The 25,142-nt window shown below is 36.1% G+C and overlaps 1 protein-coding gene across 1 annotated transcript in view; it reads left to right on the top strand.

Moving 5' to 3' along the window:
- Positions 1 to 25,142, top strand: part of MSH4 (mutS homolog 4) — an 85,241-nt gene that overhangs the window by 13,132 nt on the left and 46,967 nt on the right. Inside the window, exons 3-8 of the mRNA XM_068966161.1 lie at positions 6,802 to 6,962; positions 8,261 to 8,371; positions 11,188 to 11,303; positions 12,217 to 12,390; positions 19,901 to 20,073; positions 24,416 to 24,483. Coding sequence (XP_068822262.1) covers positions 6,802 to 6,962; positions 8,261 to 8,371; positions 11,188 to 11,303; positions 12,217 to 12,390; positions 19,901 to 20,073; positions 24,416 to 24,483 — 803 coding nt within the window. The remainder of the gene's footprint in view (positions 1 to 6,801; positions 6,963 to 8,260; positions 8,372 to 11,187; positions 11,304 to 12,216; positions 12,391 to 19,900; positions 20,074 to 24,415; positions 24,484 to 25,142) is intronic.

The raw sequence follows: 25,142 nt of genomic DNA, 5'->3' as shown, positions 1-25,142 counted from the left end.
AGGGCGAACAGGAGGCAGATGGGGTGGGGGTGAACTATAGCTGGTGGCTAGCTGTGTAATGCACTTTTTACTTTTCACTTTCATGCATTTGAGAAGGAAATGGCAACCCACTCCAGTGTTCTTGCCCGGAGAATCCCAGGGACGGAGGAGCCTGGTGGGCTGCCGTCTATGAGGTCGCACAGAGTTGGACACGACTGAAGCAACTTAGCAGCAGCAGCAGCAGCTGTAATGAGAGTAGGCTCTGGTGTGGGTTGGAGGCCTGGAGTACACAGTCTCCTTGTTGGGAAGGTTGACATCAAGAGGACTGTGGGAGGCAGACTTGAGGAAAGAATGAAAGAGCCAAGGGAATTAGTATGGGCAGGAGGCCTGGAATGCAGGATATGTGTATTCAGAGGGCTGAGGGAAGGTAGTTACTATGCCATGCTGTAGCTGTGTGATCATCAGAGTACAGCACATTCTGAATGTGTAACTGGGCGCATCACCAGCAGATGTCCTCATATCTACACTGCTGACCCACCATAGTGTAGCGGAAACTGCAGGGGAGCCTGTCATCCTGCAAGGTCCCTCCAGTTCCCTCAATTGAGAAAACTTAACATTATGCACACTTTAAGGAGAAATACCAGAGCGGTTCTGTCCATTATTGCAGAACTTATATTGAAGTGTGAATTTGGAGCTGAGTGACAATAAATTGATAGCTGCCATAACTCTTTTGGGTATAGAGCTTCTGTACATGTCATTCTACGCACATCTGGATTTTTTTGACAACAACAAAATGACTTTATGTTTCTACCTAACAGGATGTGTACATCTGTATTTACAAGTGAGAGAGTTCTCACTCTTTTCCAAAATGAGAAAATTCATAGTCCCGACAGTCATTGCATATTAATTATGTCAAATTCAGTCATGGTCCCACAGAATATTCTGTTACTTAAAGACTAAACCTCCATTAAGTTGTGAATAAACTTTTTAAAAATGAAAAGGGAGGGAAAAAATGGTTAGTTTGTACAAATAAACATGCATATAACAAAGCATAGAGATAATATCCAAAGCTACTGCAGTTTTTGTTTCTGTAACTGGTCATGATGTTATAGTTGATATATTTGGTTTTCTTCTTTCACTACCCATTCTGAATTTCCCTAACTTGCAGCAGTAAGGGTGGAATGACCCAGACCTTCATTCCTGAAAGGTCTGAGTCCTTAGTCATTCTGCCATTTTTGCTTGCTGTAGTTTTCCATTCACCTTTACTGTTGGAAATACGAAGACTTCCCTGGTGGCTCAGATGGTAGGGTGTCTGCCTACAATGCAGGAGACCCAGGTTCGATCCCTGGGTCGAGAAGATCCCCTGGAGAAGGAAATAACAACCCAATCCAGTACTCTTGCCTGGAAAATTCCATGGATGGAAGAGCCTGGTAGGCTAACAGTCCATGGGGTCGCAAAGAGTCAGACATGACTGAGTGACTTCACTTTCACTTTCAAGGGGTGTCTTAGCAAATCCCTCGGGTTCCATTCATAGTCCACTTTGCCTTCTTTGCGTGTAGCGGCATAATATCCCCTTGGCAATTAGGATTGACCACACCATTCATAGATAACTCCCTTTTTTTCTTATTGTTTCAGTAGCATAAATAAGGAGCCTAAAATGGACAGGTGGCAATTTCATCTTCCAGTTCAGTATAATCATTGTTAAGTTACCTGTTGGAGCCAATAACCATATTGAGACTAAGATCTCAAAACCAACAGAGCTCAACATTGCCAGAATGGGATACAGAAATTCTTTGGGTGCGTTGGGGGGCATAATAGAGAGAGTAGCCATCCCTACATTCTCACATTGATTCTTGGACCTGTGTATTCTAATTATGAGGAATATAGCATCTATGATTCCAAGTATAAACTGCATCCTGTAAGAGAGAATCCCATTTTTCAGGGTGTTGCCTCCTAATTGGCATTGAGTCTTCAGTAAATTATTCTGCCTTTAGATTAAGCCAGGCATGTCTGGGTGATGGGTTATGTGGTATACACAGTTGATTCAGTGGGCTCTAGCCTGTTGATACATTTTTTTCTTTTGCTATGAAGTGAGTTCCTTGATCAGATGCAATACTGCACGAAATGCCTTGATGGTAGATAAGGCATTCTGTGAGTTCATAGATGATGACACTGGCAGAGGCATTTCAAAATACAGAAAACAAATGGATTTTTAAGGGATGTTCAATTTTGATAGTAATTTTAAAAAATAAATATTTAAGCCTCAGTTCATTAAAGCAGGTGATAATAATAATAACAAAAATAACAATACATTGCAGGGATTAGTAATGGTAAGGATTCAGTAAGATTGGTTTTTCTCATATACAGTTGATAGAATTAAAAGTGGGTACAATTATGAAAAGAAATTTGGCAATATATGTGACATCCTTTAAAAGTTTTCCTTTGTTCCATCCAGAAGTAATTTGACTTCTAAGGAGCCAATTTAGGGAAGTAATATGAGACCCAGAAAAAAGCTTTATGTACTATGATGCTCATTTTAATATTACTTATATCAGAGAGATAACAGTGAAAATGTTTTTTTTTTGAAAGTTTAAGGGGGATGTCTTCTGAGTGTACTGAATTTCCAAGTACTGAAACTTGATATATAGTTTCCAATTAAAAATGAAAAGATCGTATTTGATTGCAGAACTTAAACTGACTTCTGTAGATCTAATATAAACTCAATCACCAAGAATAACAAAGCCTTCATGGCAAAAAAGGTTCTGAGATTTAGACACATAGATTTTTAAATGAACTCTTAAGTCGACTACTGACTAAGATAGCATAAATGTGTAAACAATTTTGTAAGTGTTATAATAGAAGAATAGAAAAGGAAAAAGGATTCTAGATTAAGGAGGGAAGGAGGGGAAAAAATTATATTGAAAGGTTTAAAGGGAATAAAATACAATTTTGCTTCTTTGAAAAAAACCTTAAATATGTTCAGTTCAGTTCAGTCACTCAGTCATGTCTGACTCTTTGCAACCTCATGGATCGCAGCATGCCAGGCCTCCCTGTCCATCACCAACTCTTGGAGTTCACTCAGACTCATGCCCATCAGGTCAGTGATGCCATCCAGCCATCTCATCCTCTGTCATCCCCTTCTCCTCCTGCCCTCAATCCCTCCCATCATCAGGGTCTTTTCCAGTGAGTCAACTCTTCTCATGAGGTAGCTAAAGTATTGGAGTTTCAGCTTCAGCATCAGCCCTTCCAATGAACACCCAGGACTGGTCTCCTTTAGGATAGACTGGTTGGAACTCCTTGCAGTCCAAGGAACTCGTAAGAGTCTTCTCCAACACCACAGTTCAAAAGCATCAATTCTTCAGCACTCAGCTTTCTTCACAGTCCAACTTTCACATCCATACATGACCACTGGAAAAACCATAGCTTTGACTAAATGGACCTTTGTTGGCAAGGTAATATCTCTGCTTTTCAATATGCTATCTAGGTTGGTCATAACTTTCCTTCCAAGGAGTAAGCGTCTTTTAATTTCATGGCTTCAGTCACCATCTGCAGTGATTTTGGAGCCCCCCAAAATAAAGTCTGACACTGTTTCCAATGTTTCCCCATCTGTTTCCCATTAAGTGATGGGACCAGATGTCATAATCTTCGTTTTCTGAATGTTGAGCTTTAAGCCAACTTTTTCACTTTAAACCCTTTAAAACTTTTTCACTCTCCACTTTTACTTTCATCAAGAGGCTTTTTAGTTCCTCTTCACTTTCTGCCATAAGGGTGGTGTCATCTGCATATCTGAGGTGATTGATATTTCTCCCTGCAATCTTGATTCCAGCTTGTGCTTCTTCCAGCCCAGTGTGTTTCATGATGTGCTCTGCATAGAAGTTAAATAAGGAGGGTGACAATGTACAGCTTTGACATACTCCTTTTCCTATTTGGAACCAGTCTGCTGTTCCATGTCCATTTCTAAGTGTTGCTTCCTGACGTGCATACAGGTTTCTCAAGAGGCAGGTTAGGTGGTCTGGTATTCCCATCTCTTCCAGAATTTTGCACAGTTTATAGTGATCCATACAGTCAAAGGCTTTGGCATAGTCAATAAAGCAGAAATAGATGTTTTTCTGGAACTCTCTTGCTTTTTTGGTGATCCAGCAAATGCTGGCAATTTGATCTCTGGTTTCTCTGCCTTTTCTAAAACCAGCTTGAACATCTGAAAGTTCACGGTTCACGTATCGTTGAAGCCTGGTTTGGAGAATTTTGAGCATTAATTTACTACCGTGTGAGATGAGTGCAATTGTGCAATAGTTTGAGCATTCTTTGGCATTGCCTTTCTTTGGGATTGGAATGAAAACTGACCTTTTCCAGTCCTGTGGCCACTGCTGAGTTTTCCCAATTTGCTGGCATATTGAGTGCAGCACTCTCACAGCATCATCTTTCAGGATGCCTTATAATTTCATATGCTTTATAAAGCTGTTCTGTATTACATTGAATTCTTATAACAACTTTGTTTAAAACGTTTGGTATTTAAAAAGGTTAAACTACTTATCTGAATATTTATGGTCTGTGAGGCATAAATTTAAAAATCAGTAATACATATAGTTGTTTTAGTGCCACGTCTGGGATTCAGACCACCTGTGTACAAATTCTACCAGTTCTATTCAAGGTTCAATCTCCTTAGAAGTAAATGGAGAAATTAATGATGTCTACTGATGGAATCAAATACAAAAAAGGTCTTAATCACCCGGATAACCTCGATGATGTGGTCACTCACCTGGAGCCAGACATCTTGGAGTGGGAAGCCATGGGTCATAGGAGGCACTACATAAACAAAGTTAGTGGAGGTGATGGAATTCCAGCTGAGCTATTTCAAATCCTAAAAAATGATTCTGTGAAAGTGCTGCACTCAGTATGTCAACGAATTTAGAAAACTCAGCAGTAGCCACAGGACTGGATGATGTCAGTTTTCATTCCAGTGCCAAAGAAGGGCAATGCCAAACAATGTTCAAATTATCATTAGGTTGCACTCATTTCACATGCTAGCAAGATAATGCTCAAAATCCTTCAAGCTAGGCTTCAGCAGTGAACCAAGAACTTCCAGATGTATATGCTGGATTTAAAAAGGCAAAGGAGCCAGAGATCAAATTGCCAATATCTGTTGGATCATAGAAAAAAGAAGGGAATTCCAGAAAAATCTACTTCTGCTTTATTGACTACACGAAAGCCTTTGACTGTGTAGATCACAACAAACTGTGGAAAATTCTTAAAGAGATGGAAATAACAGACCATATGACTTGCCTGCTGAGAAATCTGTATGTAGGTCAAGAAGCAACAGTCAGAACTGAACACTGGTTCAAAATTCGGAAAGGAGTATGTCAAGGCTGTATATTGTCACCCTGCTTACTTAACTTCTATCTGAGTACATCATGTGAAATGCCAGGCTGGATGAATCCCAAGCTGGAATCAAGATGGCCAGGAGAAATATCAAAAATCTTAGATATGCAGATGATACCACTCTAATAGTTGAAAGTGAAGAGGAAGTAAAGAGCCTCTAGATGAGTGTGAAAGAGGAGAGTGAGAAAAGCTGGCTTAAAGACTCAACATTTAAAAAACTAAGATCATGGCATCCAGTCCCATCACTTCATGGCAAGTAGATGGGGAAAAGGTGGAAACTGACAAACTTTATTTTCTTGGGCTCCAAAATCACTGTGGATGGTGACTGCAGCCACAAAATTAAAAGACCCTTGCTCCTTGGAAGAAAAGCTATGACAAACCTAGACAACAAATTAGAAAGCAGAGACATTACTTTGCCAACAAAGGTCCATACAGTCAGAGCTGTGGTTTTTCCAGTAGTCATGTATGGATTTGAGAATTAGACCATAAGGAAGGGTGAGTGCCAAAGAACTGATGCTTTGAAATTGTCCTGGAGAAGACTCTTGAGAATCCCTTGGACTGCAAGGAGATCCAGTCCAACCTAAAGGAAATCAACCTTGAGTATTAACTGGAAGTACTGATAACGAAGCTGAAGCTCCAGTACTTTGGCCTCCTGATGTGAAGAACCCAACTCACTGGAAAAGATTGATGGTGGGAAAGATTGAGGGCAAGAGGAGAAGGGAGCAACAGAACATGAGATGGTTGGATGGCATCACTGACTCAATGGACATGAGTTTGAGGAAACTCCAGGAGATAGTGAAAGATAGGGAAGTCTGTGTGCCACAGTTCATGGGGTTGCAAGGAGTTGGAGATGACTTAGCTAATGAACATCAACAATTGATAGAATCATGGTGACAAAGTTAATTCAATAAAGAACTTTGAACATTCTTGGCACATTAATAAAATATCCAACCTTATACAGATATCTAGTTACTACAGTTTATAGCTGTATGATTTATACTATATAAAATGTATTTGTGTATATTATCCCATTTGATCCTTTCAGCTACCTCTTCAGTCAGATAGGGCAGTTGTTACATTGTATTTTGTGATTTTTGATTACTTATTATGAAATAATTTGCTCAAATTCATATAGCTTTTAAATGATAAAATAAGATAATGTTTTCTTATCCAAATTTAGTGTTTCTTTATGATTTCATTCCAGTAAAATGCAAAATAAGACAATATGTAATTTATTATTTCTAAATGTGAAGTTAAGTTTTGGCAAAATAGAGAATTAATATTTTTATTTGGTCTGGATATGGAAAGATTTTATTTTGATGAGGAAAATAAGATTTTTTTTTTTGGTATTAAAACTCTGCCATTGATTTGGTGCTTTGAGATCTTATGAGAAAGAACTACAAAGTATTATGTTTATATATTTTCTTTCAACAATTTTGACAGCTACATCCTCATCTGCAGTTTCTGCACACTCTCCTTCAGTTATTGTAGCTGTTGTAGAAGGGAGAGGACTTGCCAGAGGTGAAATAGGAATGGCAAGTATTGATTTAAAAAGCCCACAAATTGTATTATCTCAGTTTGCGGACAATACAACATATGCAAAGGTAAGTATTTATACTCCTAGAAAATGGTTCATCTAGAGGGTACTTTGAAGCTTTTCAAGTCAGTGCTTCCCTAATTAGTTTACTTTTTGTTCGAATAATGGTTATTCATTATTGCACCAATCTAGGTTACTCTGAATTAAAAGAAACATTTTTTACATCTGATTTTAATTTTTAAATATTATTTTGTTCTGAAATAACATGTTTTTCTGTTATTTGAATATTCCAAATTACTATTACTGTTTCTAAAATTAATATCGTCTAATAATTCCTGGACTTATTCCAAAAATAGCATGTGTCATAATGCTATCTCCAAAGGGTTGTTTCCACTGAAATGTATTTTAATTTTATATTCTAGAAATAAGGGAGACTAGTGTTTTAGATCAGTTTTAATTTAGTCCCTCAACTTCTTGCCTTCACTTTCTATCTCTCATCATTAATTTGGGCCACTGGTCTGTTGTCATGGGAATTTGTGTGACTTGTCAGGCATGGGAAGTCTATTCCTAATCTCTATATTCTAAAAAGTTATTTGATTTGAATTCTATTAAGAAAAAATATTAAATACTATGTTATTTTTAATGTTTTATTAGTCTTTATTTCTTTCTCTCATCCCCTTTTTGGTTCCCTAGTATGTAGATTTCTTCTCTCTACCTAATAATTAATTTTTAAATATACTTAACAACCTAAATGATATTAGTACTATGTATCTGGGTATTTCACATTTCTTTGCAATTTAAAAATGATAGGATAAAAGGTTTTTTTAAAACTGGAATGTTTGACATATTAAGAATTTTTGTGTCTAGGATAGTTCGAATTTACCTTACACTGTGAAAAGCATCAGTCATAAACGGATGTTTCTCATCTGTGTTTCTGTACTTTTCAGCTTCTAAGCTATACCAGTGTGGCCATACTGATTGAGTCAACATAGTTAGCTACTGAATGTTTATGTTTTTCATGGAGATGAATAAAATACCAAGTAGATGATTTTATTAAAAAAAATTGTTTTTAAGGAATGCCTACTTGATAAGTTCAAATTATTTGGGGGCTTACAGCTGATATAAACTATTATGAGTAAAATACAGCCTATGTTTATGATAATATATTTATAATTTTATAGAATGTATGTTTAACATAGCATCATTAGAAATATATTTAACTAAAATATATAATTAGGACAGTTGTAATTTTGTGTATCTCTGAATTAATTATAAGCACTTATCTCTCAGAAAAATATGAAACATTTTTGGTTTTAGAGACTCCTAAGCCTACATTTAAGAGATTATTTATTCAAACAATTTTAGGTCATCACTAAACTTAAAATTTTATCACCTTTGGAAATAATAATGTCAAATACTGCTTGTGTTGTGGGGAATTCAACCAAGTTGTTTACTCTTATCACAGAAAATTTTAAGGTAAGTGGTTTTTTTATTCTCAATAGTAACATTCAAGATCTTTGTATTTTTAAAAATTCATTTTCTAATATATTAAAGAACAATAATTTGAGTAACTTTATATTTACCATAAAGTACTCACTAAGTACAAGTTCTAAGCTAAGGGACTACTAATACATATAATTAGTAGTGGGAAAGATTGAAGGCAGGAGAAGGGGACAACAGAGGATAAGATGGTTGGACGGCATCACCGATTCAATGGACATGAGTTTGAGCAAGCTCTGGGAGTTGGTGATGGACAGGAACACCTGGTGTGCTGCAGTCAATGGGGTCACAAGGAATCAGACACAACTGAGTGACTGAACTGAATACATGTAATAAAGATGATGAAGAATTCACTTATTTACTTATATACTTTGAAAAAGAAAAATGTTTTAGGTAATAAGGGGGTTTTCCAGAGTATACAGGAGGCAGAAAAGTAACTTCTTCCTGAAGGTAATGGCACCGCACTCCAGTACTCTTGCCTGGAAAATCCCATGGATGGAGCAGCCTGGTAGGTTGCAGTCCATGGGGTTGCTAGGAGTCGGACATGACTGAGCGACTTCACTTTCACTTTTCACTTTCATGTATTGGAGAAGGAAATGGCAACCCACTCCAGTGTTCTTGCCTGGAGAATCCCAGGGATGGGGGAGCCTGGTGGGCTGCCATCTCTGGGGTCGCCCGGAGTCGGACATGACTGAAGCGACTTAGCAGCCAGTGTCCATATATGAATTCGAGAGAAGGACCCTGAACTGTTACTGTTTTGTTCATGCTCCCACATGTTATATTAATCTCTGTTTCTGGGGGTAGAAGCACTATGATTGATTAATCCCTGGTCACTGACTTTTTGCTTTGGAGCACAGAGTACTGTAATTGACAGCCCTAAATGGACAGAGCAACATAAAATGTGGGATAGATGAATTCTCTGAAGGTGAAAACAACATATATCTACTACCCTTGAGATGTAAGGCAATATGGCCTAGTGCTTAAGGACAGATGAGCCAGACAGTTGTGGTTTCAAATTCTGATTCTAAATGACTGTGTGCAAGTTAAGTTACTCAACCTTTGTCAGTTCAGTTCAGTTCAGTTGCTCAGTCTGTCTGACTCTTTGTGACCCCATGAACTGCAGCATGCCAGGCCTCCCTGTCCATCACCAACTCCCAGAGTTCACCCAAACCCATGTCCATTGAGTTGGTGATGCCATCCAACCTCTTTAAACTTCAGTTTTTATTTATCAGTAAAATAAGGACAATAATAGTATCTATCTCCTAGAAAACTGGTATTTTATATCGGGTAATCAGAAATGGTCTCATTGGTGAGGTTTCATTTGGGTAAAGTCTTGAAAGGAGTGAGAGTGAGAGAGCCATAGAAGTATTGCATGCGTGCTTAGTCACTAAGTCTTGTCCAGCTCTTTGCGAGCCTGTGACCGTTGCTTGCCAGGCCCCTCTGTCTATGGGATTTCCCAGGCAAGAATACTGGAGTGTGTTGCCAATTTCTTCTCCAGGGTATCTTCCTGAACCAGGGGTTGAACATGTGTCTCCTGCATGTCCTGCATTGACAGGCAGATTCTTTACCACTGAACCACCTGGGAAGTCCTATAGAAATACTGAGTTGGCCAAAATATTTGGTCAGGTTTTTCTATAACATGAAAAATGAACTTTTTGGCCACCTCAATATTTTGTATGAAAGAATCATAAGCAGAGGGGAAAAAAAACAATGTTATTATTGTTGTTAACATTGTTATCACACTTATCATAAAAGGACCTCAATTAAATAAGCAGTATGAAATGGAAGAAACATGGACTTTGTAGTCAAAGAAATCTAAATTCAAGTCTGAGCTCTGGCATATGTCAATTCTTTGATATTAGAAAAGTTACTTGGCTTCTCAGAATTTAACTTAGAGGAAAATTGTAGATAAATATGACTTATGTCATAGAGTTATATTGGGAAGATTAAATGAGATAACTGTTCAAATAGTCTTGAGACCTATCAAATTCCATACCTGCTTGTGACTTTTTCAGTCTTACAACTCTTTCAGAGTCCATTGCTAATATACAGCCTTTTTAACCTAATACTTTTATTCAAAATAAGCAGACCTTTTATTTTGTGACTGCATGCTTTTTTAAATTTTGCTCTTTTTAAAAAAGTTCCATTATCTCCTTTTCTTTATTCTATAAATTAAATTCACCTCATGTAGATAATATTTCATAGATTTGATATCTGGAATTGGTATTTTTTGCTTTCCCAACTAGTATATTATAATATTTACCCTCTCTCAATTATGATAATATATTGAAAGTGAAAGTCACTCAGTCGTGTCTGACTTTTTGTGACCCCATGGTTTATATAGTCCATGGAATTCTCCAGGCCAGGATACTGGAATGGGTAGCCTTTCCCTTCTCCAGGGGATCTTCCCAGCCCAGGGATCGAACCCAGGTTTCCTATACTGCAGGCGGATTCTTTACCAGCTGAGCCACCAGGGAAGCCCAATATGATGCTGAATGTAAAACCTTTGTTGTTGCTGTAGAATAAAGTTAGTAGAAGTCAGAGACTCATTTTTTTATTATTGTACTTAAATTTCATGTGAGTATAGATTAATAAGAGCTACAGACTACTCAAATTCACTTAGCAAATAACTAGAAAAACTTATTTAACTCTAGAAAATAATAAATAATGAAAAATAAGTTTTGCACAATATTTAAAGCTACCTACCCATGTATGAGCATGTGTTTGAGAAAGCAGTTTCGGGCAAGTGCATGAAACTTAAAATTTATTTTGAAATTAAAAATTCTTTTCAGAATGTTAATTTCACTACTATTCAAAGGAAATACTTCAATGAAACAAAAGGACTAGAATACATTGAACAGTTATGCATAGCAGAATTCAACACTGTCCTAATGGAGGTTCAGTCCAAGTAAGTTAAGATTTGGGGGAAGTAGTAAGTCCCTAGTGTGTATTCCAGGAGGGAAAGGTCTTTTGTCTGTTTTGTTCTTTGCTATATACCTACCACCGAGAAAAATGCCAAGAAAAGTTTCATAAAACACACTCAGTAATTACTGAATAGTAAAGTAATTAACTGAAATTTATACACAGGGCATATCTTGCTGACTTAATTTATATAGAATTTCTCCAAATTAGTCATAATCTATTGCCCTAATCATTGCTGCTCACTTTACTTTGAGAGGAAAAGCTTAAGTAGCCAGAGCTACTAGAAATGTGAGGGCACAGAAGTGAAACACAGGTAAAGCTGTGTTCCTGTTATTTCACACCCTTACCCCTTCGAAATGAGACAGGAAATGATACTTCTGGAATAGATATTTTTTAGAACTTGCTGAATAGACACTTTCTTTGAGCCAGGTAGGATTATTTGTTCACTAAGTTAATCATGACGACTTTTCTCACCAAGATCCTATACATTATAGGATGTATATAAGAATGAGGTACATTCCTATACATTATGGTCTCCTGACTGTATCTTTTAAACCCTCAGACTTTCTCAATATTATTTGAATATGTTCTTAGAATGGCACCATTGAATGTTGAATTCTAACGTGACTTACTGGCAATCCAGTTTTTATTCTTTATAACTTTATTCTTTAAGTCTCAGACTTCAGAAAATTGTCTGTTTTTATCAACTTTTATGCTTTAGAGGTAATTTAACTAGTCATCAAAAGTGAGGAACACTTGGAGTGCTTTTTCCCTTTGAATTTAGGCAATGCTATGCAAATATTTATAATTTTGCTATTAAAAGTAAAATAAATATTTTCCTTTATAGCAATACTTTTATTGCAGAGGTTTATAGTGATGTATCATCGGTTACCTTACAGATATTACTGCCTTGCAGCTGTTGCAGCTTTATTAAAATATGTTGAATTTATTCAAAATTCAGTTTACGCACCAAAATCGCTAAAGATTTGTTTCCAGGGTAGTGAACAGACAGCCATGATAGATTCATCATCAGCCCAAAACCTTGAATTACTAATTAATAATCAAGACTCTAGGTAAGATTATCCATTTTTTTATTAGGAAATATATCAGTATATTTTATTGTCATATTTTTCTATGAATAGTTACTTTATATTTTTTAAAGTTGTTTGATGGAGAAATATTGAAAATAAACATTTTTAATATTTATACCATTGTTGCTGAACTGCTCAAATGTTTTCACCAAAATCAAGTTTTAAAAAGATATTTTTACTAAACAAGAAAAAAACAAGCTGACAATCATTTCAAAATTAAGCAGAAGACTTGAACAGATGTTTCTCCAAAGATACAGAGATATAATAAGCAAGAGCTCAACATCACTAGTTGTTAGGGAAATACATATCAAAAACACAGTTATCACTTCATACTGTTAGTATAGTTATTATTAAATAAATGGAAGAAAAGAATTGGGAAGGATGGAGTAATTAGAATCCTAATCCATTTATGGTAGGGATATAAAATGGTGCAGTCACTTTGAGAAACAATGTGGTGGTTCCTCAAAAAGCTAAATTTGGCATTACCATATCATCCAGAAATTCTGCTTCTTGGTATATACCCAGAAGAACTGAGAGTGGAGATTCAAACAGATACTTGCACACAAGTGTTCATAGCAGCATTATTCACAGTAGCCAAAATGTGGAAACAAACCAAATGTCCATCAACCAGTGACTAATAAAGTGTATACAAATAAGATGTATACATATAATGGAATATCATTCAGCTTTAAAAAGGAATGAAATTCTGCCTCAAGATGTATGAACCTTGAAAACATTGTGTTAAGTGAAATACGCTAGACTCAAAAGGTTGAAGTACCTAGAATTGGCAAATTTATGGCAATAGAAAGTAGACAGGTTATCAAGGGCTGGGGGAACTGGGGAATGAGAGAGTTATTTAAGGATTCAGAGTTTATGTTTGGGATGGTGAGAAAGCTCTGGAAACGAATGGTGGTAATGGTTGCACATTATTGCAAGTATGCCTAATGGCACTGAAAAGTGAGCGTAATATGGTTAAAATGGTAAAATTTGTGTTTTGTATGTTTTTCCCATAACAAAAAAGAAGTTATTGTGTGCAGAATACTGCAATGCTGAAATAACCAGTTGTAAAAGCATTCAGTTCAGTTCAGTTGCTCAGTCGTGTCTGACTCTTTGCGACCCCATGAATCGCAGCATTAAATACAGGAAATTCAAGGGGCTACATAATCATTTGAGAAGGTGAAGTAGTTGAAAATGATAAAAATGGTCTTTGTGTATGACTAGATTGTGGTTTTATTGGTTTATTATTAGCTTCAGTTAGATGAATATTGATGGTAAACATGAATGAAAGGGAGAATGGGAGATTGCTCATGTGTTTGTGCATATGTGTGTGTTGTCCGTGCACATGCACATACACACTGTAGACATGAGGTTTTTATGAGTTTGTGATGGTTGAGGTACCTAAACTAGAATAAAAATGTCATTAGAAGAGAATGTAATCAACCTGTGGTAGTGTTTATAGTAGGGATAAACTACATCGTTTAATATGGGTTCAGTTTGGTACAAAGAATTAGTGAGTCATGGTTTATCTCCTTGAGGAATTATAGTCTGGAGGAGGAGACTGTAGTATCATAGGTCATTAACATGTACTAAGTACATCAGGCCTTCTGTAGCCGAGGGACCCACAGTTGGTTGAATTCACAGATATGGAACTTGTGGATATGGAGGGCCCACTGTAGTAGGCCATTTTATATAAAGGACTTAAGTATCCATGGATTCTGGTATCCATTAGAGGTCTTGGAGTCAACTGCCTATAGAAAGGGTCGACTGTATGGTGATGAAAATTTGCATAAAAAATGATGAGATCATAGCAGAGAGAGAACGTTAATTTGGCTTAGTTAAGGAGTAAAAGAATTATTATAGAAACGGTTTTCTAGAGGAGATAATACCTTGACATTTTTTTTTTAGCCCTAACATGAGTTTTGAAATATAAATAGAAGTTATCCAGATTAAAGAGTAAAAAAAGTAGTAAGACAGTGAATTAAAAGGTTTTGAAAGCATGATTTTCAATATAGTAATATAGTATGTGCAAGGAAACTTAAGCTATTTAGTTTGGTAAAGTGCAGGTTGGGAGTAAGTAAGCTTGGAGTAAAATCTTAGCTTTCAGCAATTAATATATTGAAAACCTCAGATATCAATGAAAGGTATAAACTTAAATACAAATTTTAGTATTAAGAATATTGAATAGAATAAAGAGTGCTTTAGATAATTGAAGCCTTAAGGTGCTTGTGCCAGTTTCAGAGCTGCAGTGTTTAAATATTTCTGTTGCTTTGTGCGTTCTTATCTTGACTTTACTTTCCACTATATGAAATCTCCAGACATATCTAATTTTGTTTATTATTTACTTTAGTCATCAAGAACAGTTTAGATCTATCTAGGTACTGTTGGTACTACTTTTAGTAAAGTAGGAAGTCTATACTACTTTTTGTCATCCATCTGTGTAGTGACCTCTGCACCTTTGCAGTTTCACTGGATAATGGTGATCTAAAATTATAACTTTTTAAAGGAGAATGTAATTAATAGTAGTTATTTCTTTCCAGCTTAATGAATAAGTAATATTTTTTCTGTTGCCTGGAGAAAGATAAAATAATATCTGGATAAAGTACTCTGTTGTTGACTTTCTAAGTTAAAATAACATAGGGTAACATAGATAGTCAATAACTAAGGCTGGTAATTATTACAAAGGGTTTTATACTCAGTTTTACTTGGTCACATTTCATACTTAATCATTGTTTGACTATTGTCATTATCAAACATTGCTTGAGTTTCTGCTATATATTAAATGATAGGATATTTGACCTCCAGGAATTCATATTGTAGTTGAGAGGAGAAATTGAGGTCTTTTGCCTGACTTAAACCAAAGAATATTAGGTTGAAAGATGAGCATGCTACCTACTGAACTATCTGAATAGCTCTAATGCTTCTATAGACTTGTCACTTGTTCAGTATAGTTTCCATCATTGATTTCTATAGCAAATGGCAGGTTTAGGTGTGGTCCCTACTTCTTTTGTTCCTGTGAAAGAACAGGAATTTGTTCCTCAAAATTGTACCTGTGACTTACCTATGATAACCTTCTCCCAACTCCCAGCCAGGGCTTGATTTGAGTAATTTCTTAAAAATATGTTTAAGTTGATATACCAAAAATTTGATAGTCTGATAGCTTAAATCATTTTTATTTCCTTTCTTCTCTTAACCCCAATTCAATATGTCAGTAAATACTCTTGACTCAGCCTTCAGAGTACGCTCATATTCTGGGTCTTATCATTTCCACGTCTACAAACTTAACACCATACTTTTACTGCTCAGTTGCTCAGTTGTGTCTGACTCTTTATGACCCTTTGGACTGCAGCCTGCCAGGCTCCTCTGTTCATGGGATTTTTCAGGCAAGAATACTGGAGTGGGTTTTCCTTTCCTCCTCCAGGTTATCTTCCCAACCTAGGGACTGAAGCGGCATCTCCCGTGTCTCCTACATTGCAGGTGGATTGTTTACCTGCTGAGCCACCAGGGAAGCCCCCACAACTCTAATCCATACCTCCATCATTTTAGCCTGGACTACTATATAGTATACCCCTAACTTGTCTCTCTGTCTTCTTCCTCTCCCTACAATTAGTCTATTCTCAACCTATTGGCCAGAAAGTGATTTTTTAAACCAGAAATTACATCTTGAAACTTTAATGCTTAAAAGTCTTCCAGTGCTCCTCTTACCTTTATTTATTTATTTTTTTAATTTTAAAATCTTTAATTCTTACATGCATTCCCAAACATGAACCCCCCTCCTGCCTCCGTCCCCATAACATCTCTCTGGGTCATCCCCATGCACCAGCCCCAAGCATGCTGTATCCTGAGTCAGACATAGACTGGTGATTCGATTCTTACATGATAGTATACATGTTAGAATACCATTCTCCCAAATCATCCCACCCTCTCCCTCTCCCTCTGAGTCCAAAAGTCCGTTATACACATCTGTGTCTTTTTTGCTGTCTTGCATACAGGGTCGTCATTGCCATCTTTCTAAATTCCATATATATGTGTTAGTATACTGTATTGGTGTTTTTCTTTCTGGCTTACTTCACTCCGTAAAATCGGCTCCAGTTTCATCCATCTCATCAGAACTGATTCAAATGAATTCTTTTTAACGGCTGAGTAATACTCCATTGTGTATATGTACCATGGCTTTCTTATCCATTCATCTGCTGATGGACATCTAGGTTGTTTCCATGTCCTGGCTATTATAAACAGTGCTGCGATGAACATTGGGGTACATGTGTCTCTTTCAGTTCTGGTTTCCTCGGTGTGTATGCCCAGCAGTGGGATTGCTGGGTCATAAGGTAATTCTATTTGCAATTTTTTAAGGAACCTCCACACTGTTCTCCAAAGTGGCTGTACTAGTTTGCATTCCCACCAACAGTGTAGGAGGGTTCCCTTTTCTCCACACCCTCTCCAGCATTTATTGCTTGCAGATTTTTGGATCGCAGCCATTCTGACTGGTGTGAAGTGGTACCTCATTGTGGTTTTGATTTGCATTTCTCTAATAATGAGTGATGTTGAGCATCTTTTCATGTGTTTGTTAGCCATCCGTATGTCTTCTTTGGAGAAATGTCTATTTCGTTCTTTGGCCCATTTTTTGATTGGGTCGTTTATTTTTCTGGAATTGAGCTGCATAAGTTGCTTGTATATTTTTGAGATTAGTTGTTTGTCAGTTGGTTCATTTGCTATTATTTTCTCCCATTCAGAAGGCTGTCTTTTCACCTTGCTTATATTTTCCTTTGTTGTGCAGAAGCTTTTAATTTTAATTAGATCCCATTTGTTTATTTTTGCTTTTATTTCCAGAATTCTGGGAGGTGGATCACAGAGGATCCTGCTGTGATGTATGTCGGAGAGTGTTTTGCCTATGTTCTCCTCTAGGAGTTTTATAGTTTCTGGTCTTACATTTAGATCTTTAATCCATTTTGAGTTTATTTTTATGTGTGGTGTTAGAAAGTGATCTAGTTTCATTCTTTTACAAGTGGTTGAGCAGTTTTCCCAGCACCGCTTGTTAAAGAGATTGTCTTTACTCCATTGTATATTCTTGCCTCCTTTGTCAAAGATAAGGTGTCCATATGTGTGTGGATTTATCTCTGGGTTTTCTATTTTGTTCCATTGATCTATATGTCTGTCTTTGTGCCAGTACCATCCTGTCTTGATGACTGTGGCTTTGTAGTAGAGCCTGAAGCCAGGCAAGTTGATTCCTCCAGTTCCATTCTTATTTCTCAAGATTGCTTTGGCTATTCGAGGTTTTTTGTATTTCCATACAAATCTTGAAATTATTTGTTCTAGTTCTGTGAAAAATATGGCTGGTAGCTTGATAGGGATTGCATTGAATTTGTAAATTGCTTTGGGTAGTATACTCATTTTCACTATATTGATCTGATCCATGAACATGGTATATTTCTCCATCTATTAGTGTCCTCTTTGATTTCTTTCACCAGTGTTTTATAGTTTTCTATATATAGGTCTTTAGTTTGTTTAGGTAGATATATTCCTAAGTATTTTATTCTTTTCGTTGCAATGGTGAATGGAATTGTTTCCTTAATTTCCTTTTCTACTTTCTCATTATTAGTGTATAGGAATTCAAGGGATTTCTGTGTGTTGATTTTATATCCTGCAACTTTACTATATTCATTGATGAGCTCTAGTAATTTTCTGGTGGAGTCTTTAGGGTTTTCTATGTAGAGGATCATGTCATCTGCAAACAGTGAAAGTTTTACTTCTTCTTTTCCAATTTGGATTCCTTTTATTTCTTTTTCTGCTCTGATTGCTGTGGCCAAAACTTCCAGAACTATGTTGAATAGTAGCAGTGAAAGTGGGCACCCTTGTCTTGTTCCTGACTAGGGGAAATGCTTTCAATTTTTCACCATTGAGGATAATGTTTGCTGTGGGTTTGTCATATATAGCTTTTATTATGTTGAGGTATGTTCCTTCTATTCCTGCTTTCTGGAGAGTTTTTATCATAAATGGATGTTGAATTTTGTCAAAGGCCTTCTCTGCATCTATTGAGATAATCATATGGTGTTTATTTTTCAATTTGTTAATGTGGTGAATTAATTCAGACTCTTTACCATGGCCTACAAGGACTTCTATGTTCTGATTTCTTTCAACTTCTTTATTCATTTCCCTTAATTCTTACTTTGCAGTGCTCCACCAACCTTGATCTTTCTGGTTCTAGAGCCAGGAAGACTGGTGGTAGTTTAGTTGCTAAATCGTGTCTGATTCTTGGGGCCACATGGACTGTAGCCTGCCAGGCTCTTCTGTTCACGGGATTCTCCTGGCAAGAATATTGGAGTGGGTTACCATTTCCTTCCCCACTGGGAAGACTACCTGGGCTTAAATTGCTGTTCTGTTTTGCCCCTTTAAACTGGTAACTCTTTTATTATTGCTGTTCACTTATTTGGAAACCTCAGGCAGATTACTTAATTTCTTTGTGTTTCAGTTTCTTCCCTTATAAAATGTGGTTAATAATAGCATCTAGCTCATACCATGGTTATTAGAATTAAATAATATATGTACATTTCTTAGAATAAGACCTGGCATACACTTTGTGTTCAGTATGTTAGCTATTCTCACCATCATTGTCATAATTATTCCCATTTCATCATCATCTTGGTATAGATGTCTTAATTCAGCTGTCACATATAAATACAGGTCTTTCTGAACCAACCTAACTAAAGCAACACTTCTTGTCATTTTCTGTATAATCCTGTTTGTAATAGTTTCTGTACCTGATATTCTTTTCCTTCTTTCTCTTTTATAATTCTCTAACTTCATAAATTAGAACAGAGTGATTATGTTAAATACATGTTTTATCAGTGTAAAGTTCTCTTCCCCCTTAAGTATGTATTATAGATATCTTGTTATTATTGATAGAATGCCATGGACTAGAACATTTTATATTAATCTGAGTATTGTAACTGGTCTATGAAAAGAAGTCATTCACTGATGCAAGAAGATGCTGTAGATCCTTGTTAATCAAAGTGTGCTTCACTGACTGACAGCATACTTGAGAGTTTATTTAAAATGTAGATTATCAGGCCTCATCCCAGACTGAATCAGAATCCTCATGTGATTTGTATGAATATGAAAGTTTGAGAATCACTATTGTAGATTATAGGATTATTTTAAAACTATGTAGGAGAAGGCAAGGGTGGGACAATATGAGAGCATAGCACTGAAACATGTATATTACCATATGTAAAATAGATGACCAGTGAAAATTCAATGCATGAAGCAGGGTACCCAAAGCTGGTGCTCTGGGATAACCCAGAGGGGTGGGGTGGGGAGGGAAGTGGCAGTGGGGTTCAGGATGGTGGGACACATGTACACCCATGACTGATCCATGTTGATGTATGGCAAAAACCACAATATTGTAAAGTAAATAAATTTTAAAAAGTTAAATTACAGTTTTATTGGTTTCTCCTTTGTATACTTAATGAAATTTTCCTAACTTGTGCTTTTAAAGGAATAATCACACGCTCTTTGGTGTTCTAAATTATACTAAGACTCCTGGAGGAAGTAGAAGACTTCGTTCTAATATATTAGAACCTCTAGTTGATGTTGAAACAATTAGCATGAGATTAGATTGTGTTCAGGAACTGCTTCAAGATGAGGAACTCTTTTTTGGACTTCAGTCAGGTAAACATCGTCTGTTTTTACAAACACAAATTATTAAAAATACATGTCTTCCTAAAATGATACCAGTCCTGTTGGATTAAGGCTCATCCTAATAATATTATCTTAATTTGATGACATCTGCAAAGATCTAGTTTCCAAGTAATGTCACATTCAGATACCAGAATTTGGGATTACCAAATTTCTTTTGTGGGAATGCAGTCCAACTCATGAGGTACGAGAATTGCCCTTGGCACCTGTTCACTGGCATGGTAGTGTGATTTTTTTCTTAAATCTGTAAGTGGAAGGGCAGTTTATCTGCACTGATCCGAGTCTAGTTCCTGGACTTCAGCCGCTTGATCTGTCTTCTGTATCCCCACTGTTGTTCTGGTGGTCTAAACTGAAGTAGTACATGAAAATCTAGAAAGCATTTACAGTCTTTAGGTTTCTTCAATCCAACTCTAAATATCTTTTAATTAGCATAATTTCTTTAAAATTCTGACATTATACTGACTGTGACTTCATTTCCAGTGTTGCTGAATATATTCATTTTTTTCTATGTATTCCTATGTATTTTGTGCAGCTTTGGAAAAAGTGTGAAAAGGCTTTTTTTTAACTGGTCACCCTTGTGAGTTACAGCAACATCTTATCTCTATTCTACCATTCATCACCTGTTGAAAAACAAATTTTATGTACATACTGTCTTCTCATCACCCCATTTCAATCAGTCTTCTTTCTGCCCACTACTGTGCTGAGACTGCTCTTGTCAGGGTCAGTATAGCAGACATTGTTGGTTTTCTATCCATATCCTCTTGGGTCTCTCTTAATTTTCTCTGGGCCCCTTTTCCCTGTTCTGTGTGCTTTTGCTTCTAATGGCCGGCACCTGGACTCACTTTAGAGGTCTACCCTCAGGCTATTAGAGGGCTGTGCTCTAAGCAGAGAGGGTCAAATATGCCTTGTGGGCCCTTAAATGACTGAATAGTGTGGGAATATGAAAGCCTAACTGCCTCACACTGTTTTGGCAATAACCACGAATGTAACTTAAAGTCCAGAAGTTCTTCTACGGCATGAACTGAAGTTACCCTCCATAGAATTTTGCCTGAAATTATGCTTTTGCTTGGGTTTTTTCCCCTTTCCTGTCCTTCTCTTCTCTATTGGTTTCTCATGGAAGCAAATTCTTAATCTATTACTTACATATAAATCCTCATTTCAGAATCTCTTTGTGGAGAACCAAGCCTAAGACATTTTCATTGTTGTTAAATTTAATGGGCACGTATTAGTTCTATTTGGGGCTTCCCAGGTAGCTCAAATGGTAAGGAATCTGCCTGGAATGCAGGAGACCTGGGTTCTATCCTTGGGTCAGGAAGATCCCCTAGAGAAGGGCATGGCAACTCACTCCAGTATTCTTGCCTGGAGAATCCTGTGGACGGGGGAACCTGGCAGGCTACAATCCATGGTGTTGCAAAGAGTCAGATATGACTGAGCGACTAACACACACACAGTTCTATTTGAAATCCAACTTCTCTGGTACTGCCAAAATCTCTCCTTATTAAATTACTACCTTTTGCTTCTGTGATTATACGATTTGATTTTCCTCCTACTTCTTTGGAGTTTCCTTTTTTTTAAAGCTTTGTTGCTCACTTCTTTAAAAAGTTTCTGACTGTCCATCTCCCTTGTAATATTATCTTTATAATTTACAAATAGACTGCAGGAATGTAGAATGTCTTGGAATGTCTTTAGAAAGTTCTGTCATTGATCAGGTAACAGAGTGAAAACCCCAGATTCCTTCCTTTCAAATGGAAGAGAAAAAGAATTCTGAGTCTTCTTTTTAGGCTCGTTTTCCTTTGCTCATTCCCTGAATGCTGTGGTGCTTCAAAACTATGTCTTAGGTTGCCTTTTTACTCTGTATTTTCTTATTATATGATTTACCCATCTTCTTGGTCTTATAATTATCATTCACATACCTGTAACTTCCAAATTTACATTTCATGCCCAGATATATTTACAGAACTTCAGCCCCATGTATCTTATTGCCTACTGAAATCTTATTAGATCTTTCTTAATCACCTCAGATTTAATGTATCCAGATTGTGCCATTTTTCCTTCTAAATCAGTCCCTTCTGATTTCAAAGAATAGCTCTACATCCAAGCTCTTAACCAAACCAGATGACCAACTGAAAGTCATTCTTGACACTTACCTTCTCTGAAATTAATCATCAAATTCTATAAAGTCTCTTTTCTATATATATCTTATAGGTATTAGCTTCTATTCCCAGTACTGCTGCTCCAGCCCAGAGTATCATTTATCTATAATCTGAGTTATTTCTGCAGCCTTCTATTTGGCCTTGTCCTCTAGCCTTGTTCTTTATAGTCTCTTCTCTATATTGGAGGCTGAGTAATCTTTTGAAAATAAAAGCGTGAACATATTACTCTTTATTAGTTTCTTCCTGTTGATGTAACAAATTACCACAAATTTTGAGGCTTAAAACAGCATGAATTGATTATCTTACAATTCTGAAAGTCATAAATCAGTTTTACTGGACTGAAGTCAATGTTTTAGTGGGTTCATTTTTCTTCTGGAGGCTCTGGGACAAAATTGTTCCCTTGCCTTTTGCAGTTTCTAGAGGCCTTCTACATTCCTTAACTCATGGCTCTTCCTCTGTCTTCAAAGCCAAGAGAACAGTTTCTTCTCTATTTTCTAGCTTCTGCTTTTGTCCTTATATCTTCTCTTTTTGACCTATCCTCCTGCCTCTCTCTTAGAAGGACTCTTGTGATTGATTAATTTGGGACTAACAAATAATCCAGAATAATCTCTCCATTTCAAGAAGCTTAAACTTCATCTCATCTTCAAAGTCCCTGCTACCAGATAACATATACAAAGGTTCCAGGGATTAGAATGGGGAAATCTTTGCAGGGCTACCACATACCCACTTGCATAAAATCTTTCAATCTCTTCTAATGCTTTTAGGATAAAACCCAAACTCTTCTGTATGGCTTTCTTTCTCGTTTCCCACAGCACCTCTTGTTACTTGTCACTTTTCATTCTTCCTTCTTCTAGTATAATTAAACTTCTTTTAGTTACTTGAACATATCATGTCTCATGTTCTGCTTTAAAAACTTTAAAATATTTAAGTAGTTAATTAAATTTTGTGGTATGCATGATTTTAGTTCCCCAACCAGGGATTGAACCTGTACTCCCTCCATTGGAAGTATGGAGTCTTAACCACTGGACTGCCAGGGAAGTCTCTAAATTTAATTTATTTTCACAGGGATATGGTTGATTTACAATATTAGTGTCAGATGTACAACATAATGATTCAAAATTTTCATAAGATTATACTCTGTTTAAAGTTATTACAAATGTATGGCTATATTCACTATGCTGTATAACATATGCTTTATAGCTTACTTATTTTATACATAGTAGTTTGTACCTCTTAATCCCCCATCCATCTCTTTTCCCTCCTCCCTGCTTTCTCCCCATTGGTAACCACTAGTTGGTTCTTTGTATCTGTGAGTCTGTTTCTGTTTTGTTATATTTGCTCATTTGTTTTAGTTTTTAGATTCCACATATATTTTTTTGTCTTTCTCTGCTTGATTTATTTCACTAAGTGTAATATCCTCTAGATCCATTCATGTTTTCACAAATGACAGAATTTTACTGTTTTTTTATGGTTAAGTAGTATTCCATTGTGTATGCATACATGTATACATATATGTGTGTGTGTGTATCACAACTTCTTTATTCACTATTTCTTGATGGACATTTAGGTACCATATCTTGGCAATTATGAATAATGCTGCTGTGAACATAGGGGTACTTATATCTTTTTGAATTAGTATTTTTGTTTTCTCTGGATATATACCCTGGAGTGGAATTGCTAGATCATATGGTAGTTCTATGTTTATTTTTTTGATGAACCATCTCATCTTTTAAAAGATGAGAACAGCTAAAGTTCAGAGAAGTTAGATAATTCCTGGAAAGTTACATGGTTAGTGGTTGACCGATGCTTTTAGACTTTTAATCTTACCTTTTAAGTATCATGAAGAAAAGTTAGAGATCAAAAAAGTGGGAAGAAAATTATGATAAGCAACATATTTAAGTCAGAGAAGTAGAGTTTCAAGAAAGAAGGGGTGATCAACAGTGTCAAAATTTGAAGACAAATTCTGAGTAATCAAAGTTAAGAAAAGAACACTAGAATTTATTATTTTATCCCTGATAAATGTAAAATAGATGAAGACAATTAAAACAAGTGGTATTTGCAGGTAAAACTGTGCTATATTATTATTTGGGGATAATACTTTATATACTCTATATTTTAAACTGTAACATAAAGTTTAACTGCGTATTTTCTGTTTGTTTCAGTTATAGCAAGATTTCTTGATACAGAGCAACTTCTTTCTGTTTTAGTTCAAATTCCAAAGCAAGACACGGTATGTTAATGTATACATGTTATTTTATTATATATTATGTGATATAACTTGCCTTAATATGATGTAACAATTAGAAAATATGAAAGTCTTTTGGAAAAGTACTTTGTCATTACTATCTGAAATATTTTTATGCCTTTAAAGGAAGCTTTTCTCCTCAATGTGTTATCATATATGATATGCTTAAAATTAAAAGTTTATTAATTGAGGAATTGACATATTTCATTTATCAAATATTTATTTAAAGAGTTTGGACATAGTTTTCAAAACCCTTGGATTACAAAACATTTGCTTAATAAACTAGATAAAAATTATGTTAGTTCCAAGGTCCTTTAAAAGATGATCATTATGTGAAGTTTGATTAATTAGTTTTCAAGTATGCTTAACCTTTAGATATGAAACAAGGCTTTGGATTTTTACAAATTTAAATACTTAGTGCCTACAGGCACAGTCTGTAAAGAAAATAATAGATGGTTTCCATTTCTCTTTAAAGTGAATTTAGAAATATTTACTTTAATCAAATACATTTACAGTTAACCCTTGAACAGTATGGGAGTTAGGGCACCCTCTTCCCCATCCCCAATGCAATCGAAAACCAGCATGTAACTTTACGGTCAGCCTTCTGCATCCAAGGAGTCTCCATCTGCAGATTCAGCCAATTG

The sequence above is a fragment of the Capricornis sumatraensis genome, chromosome 2 (genome assembly GCF_032405125.1).
Source record: "Capricornis sumatraensis isolate serow.1 chromosome 2, serow.2, whole genome shotgun sequence".
Lineage (NCBI taxonomy): Eukaryota > Metazoa > Chordata > Mammalia > Artiodactyla > Bovidae > Capricornis > Capricornis sumatraensis.
Note: the sequence above shows the minus strand (reverse complement) of the source record. Positions and strands in the feature narration are given on the sequence as shown.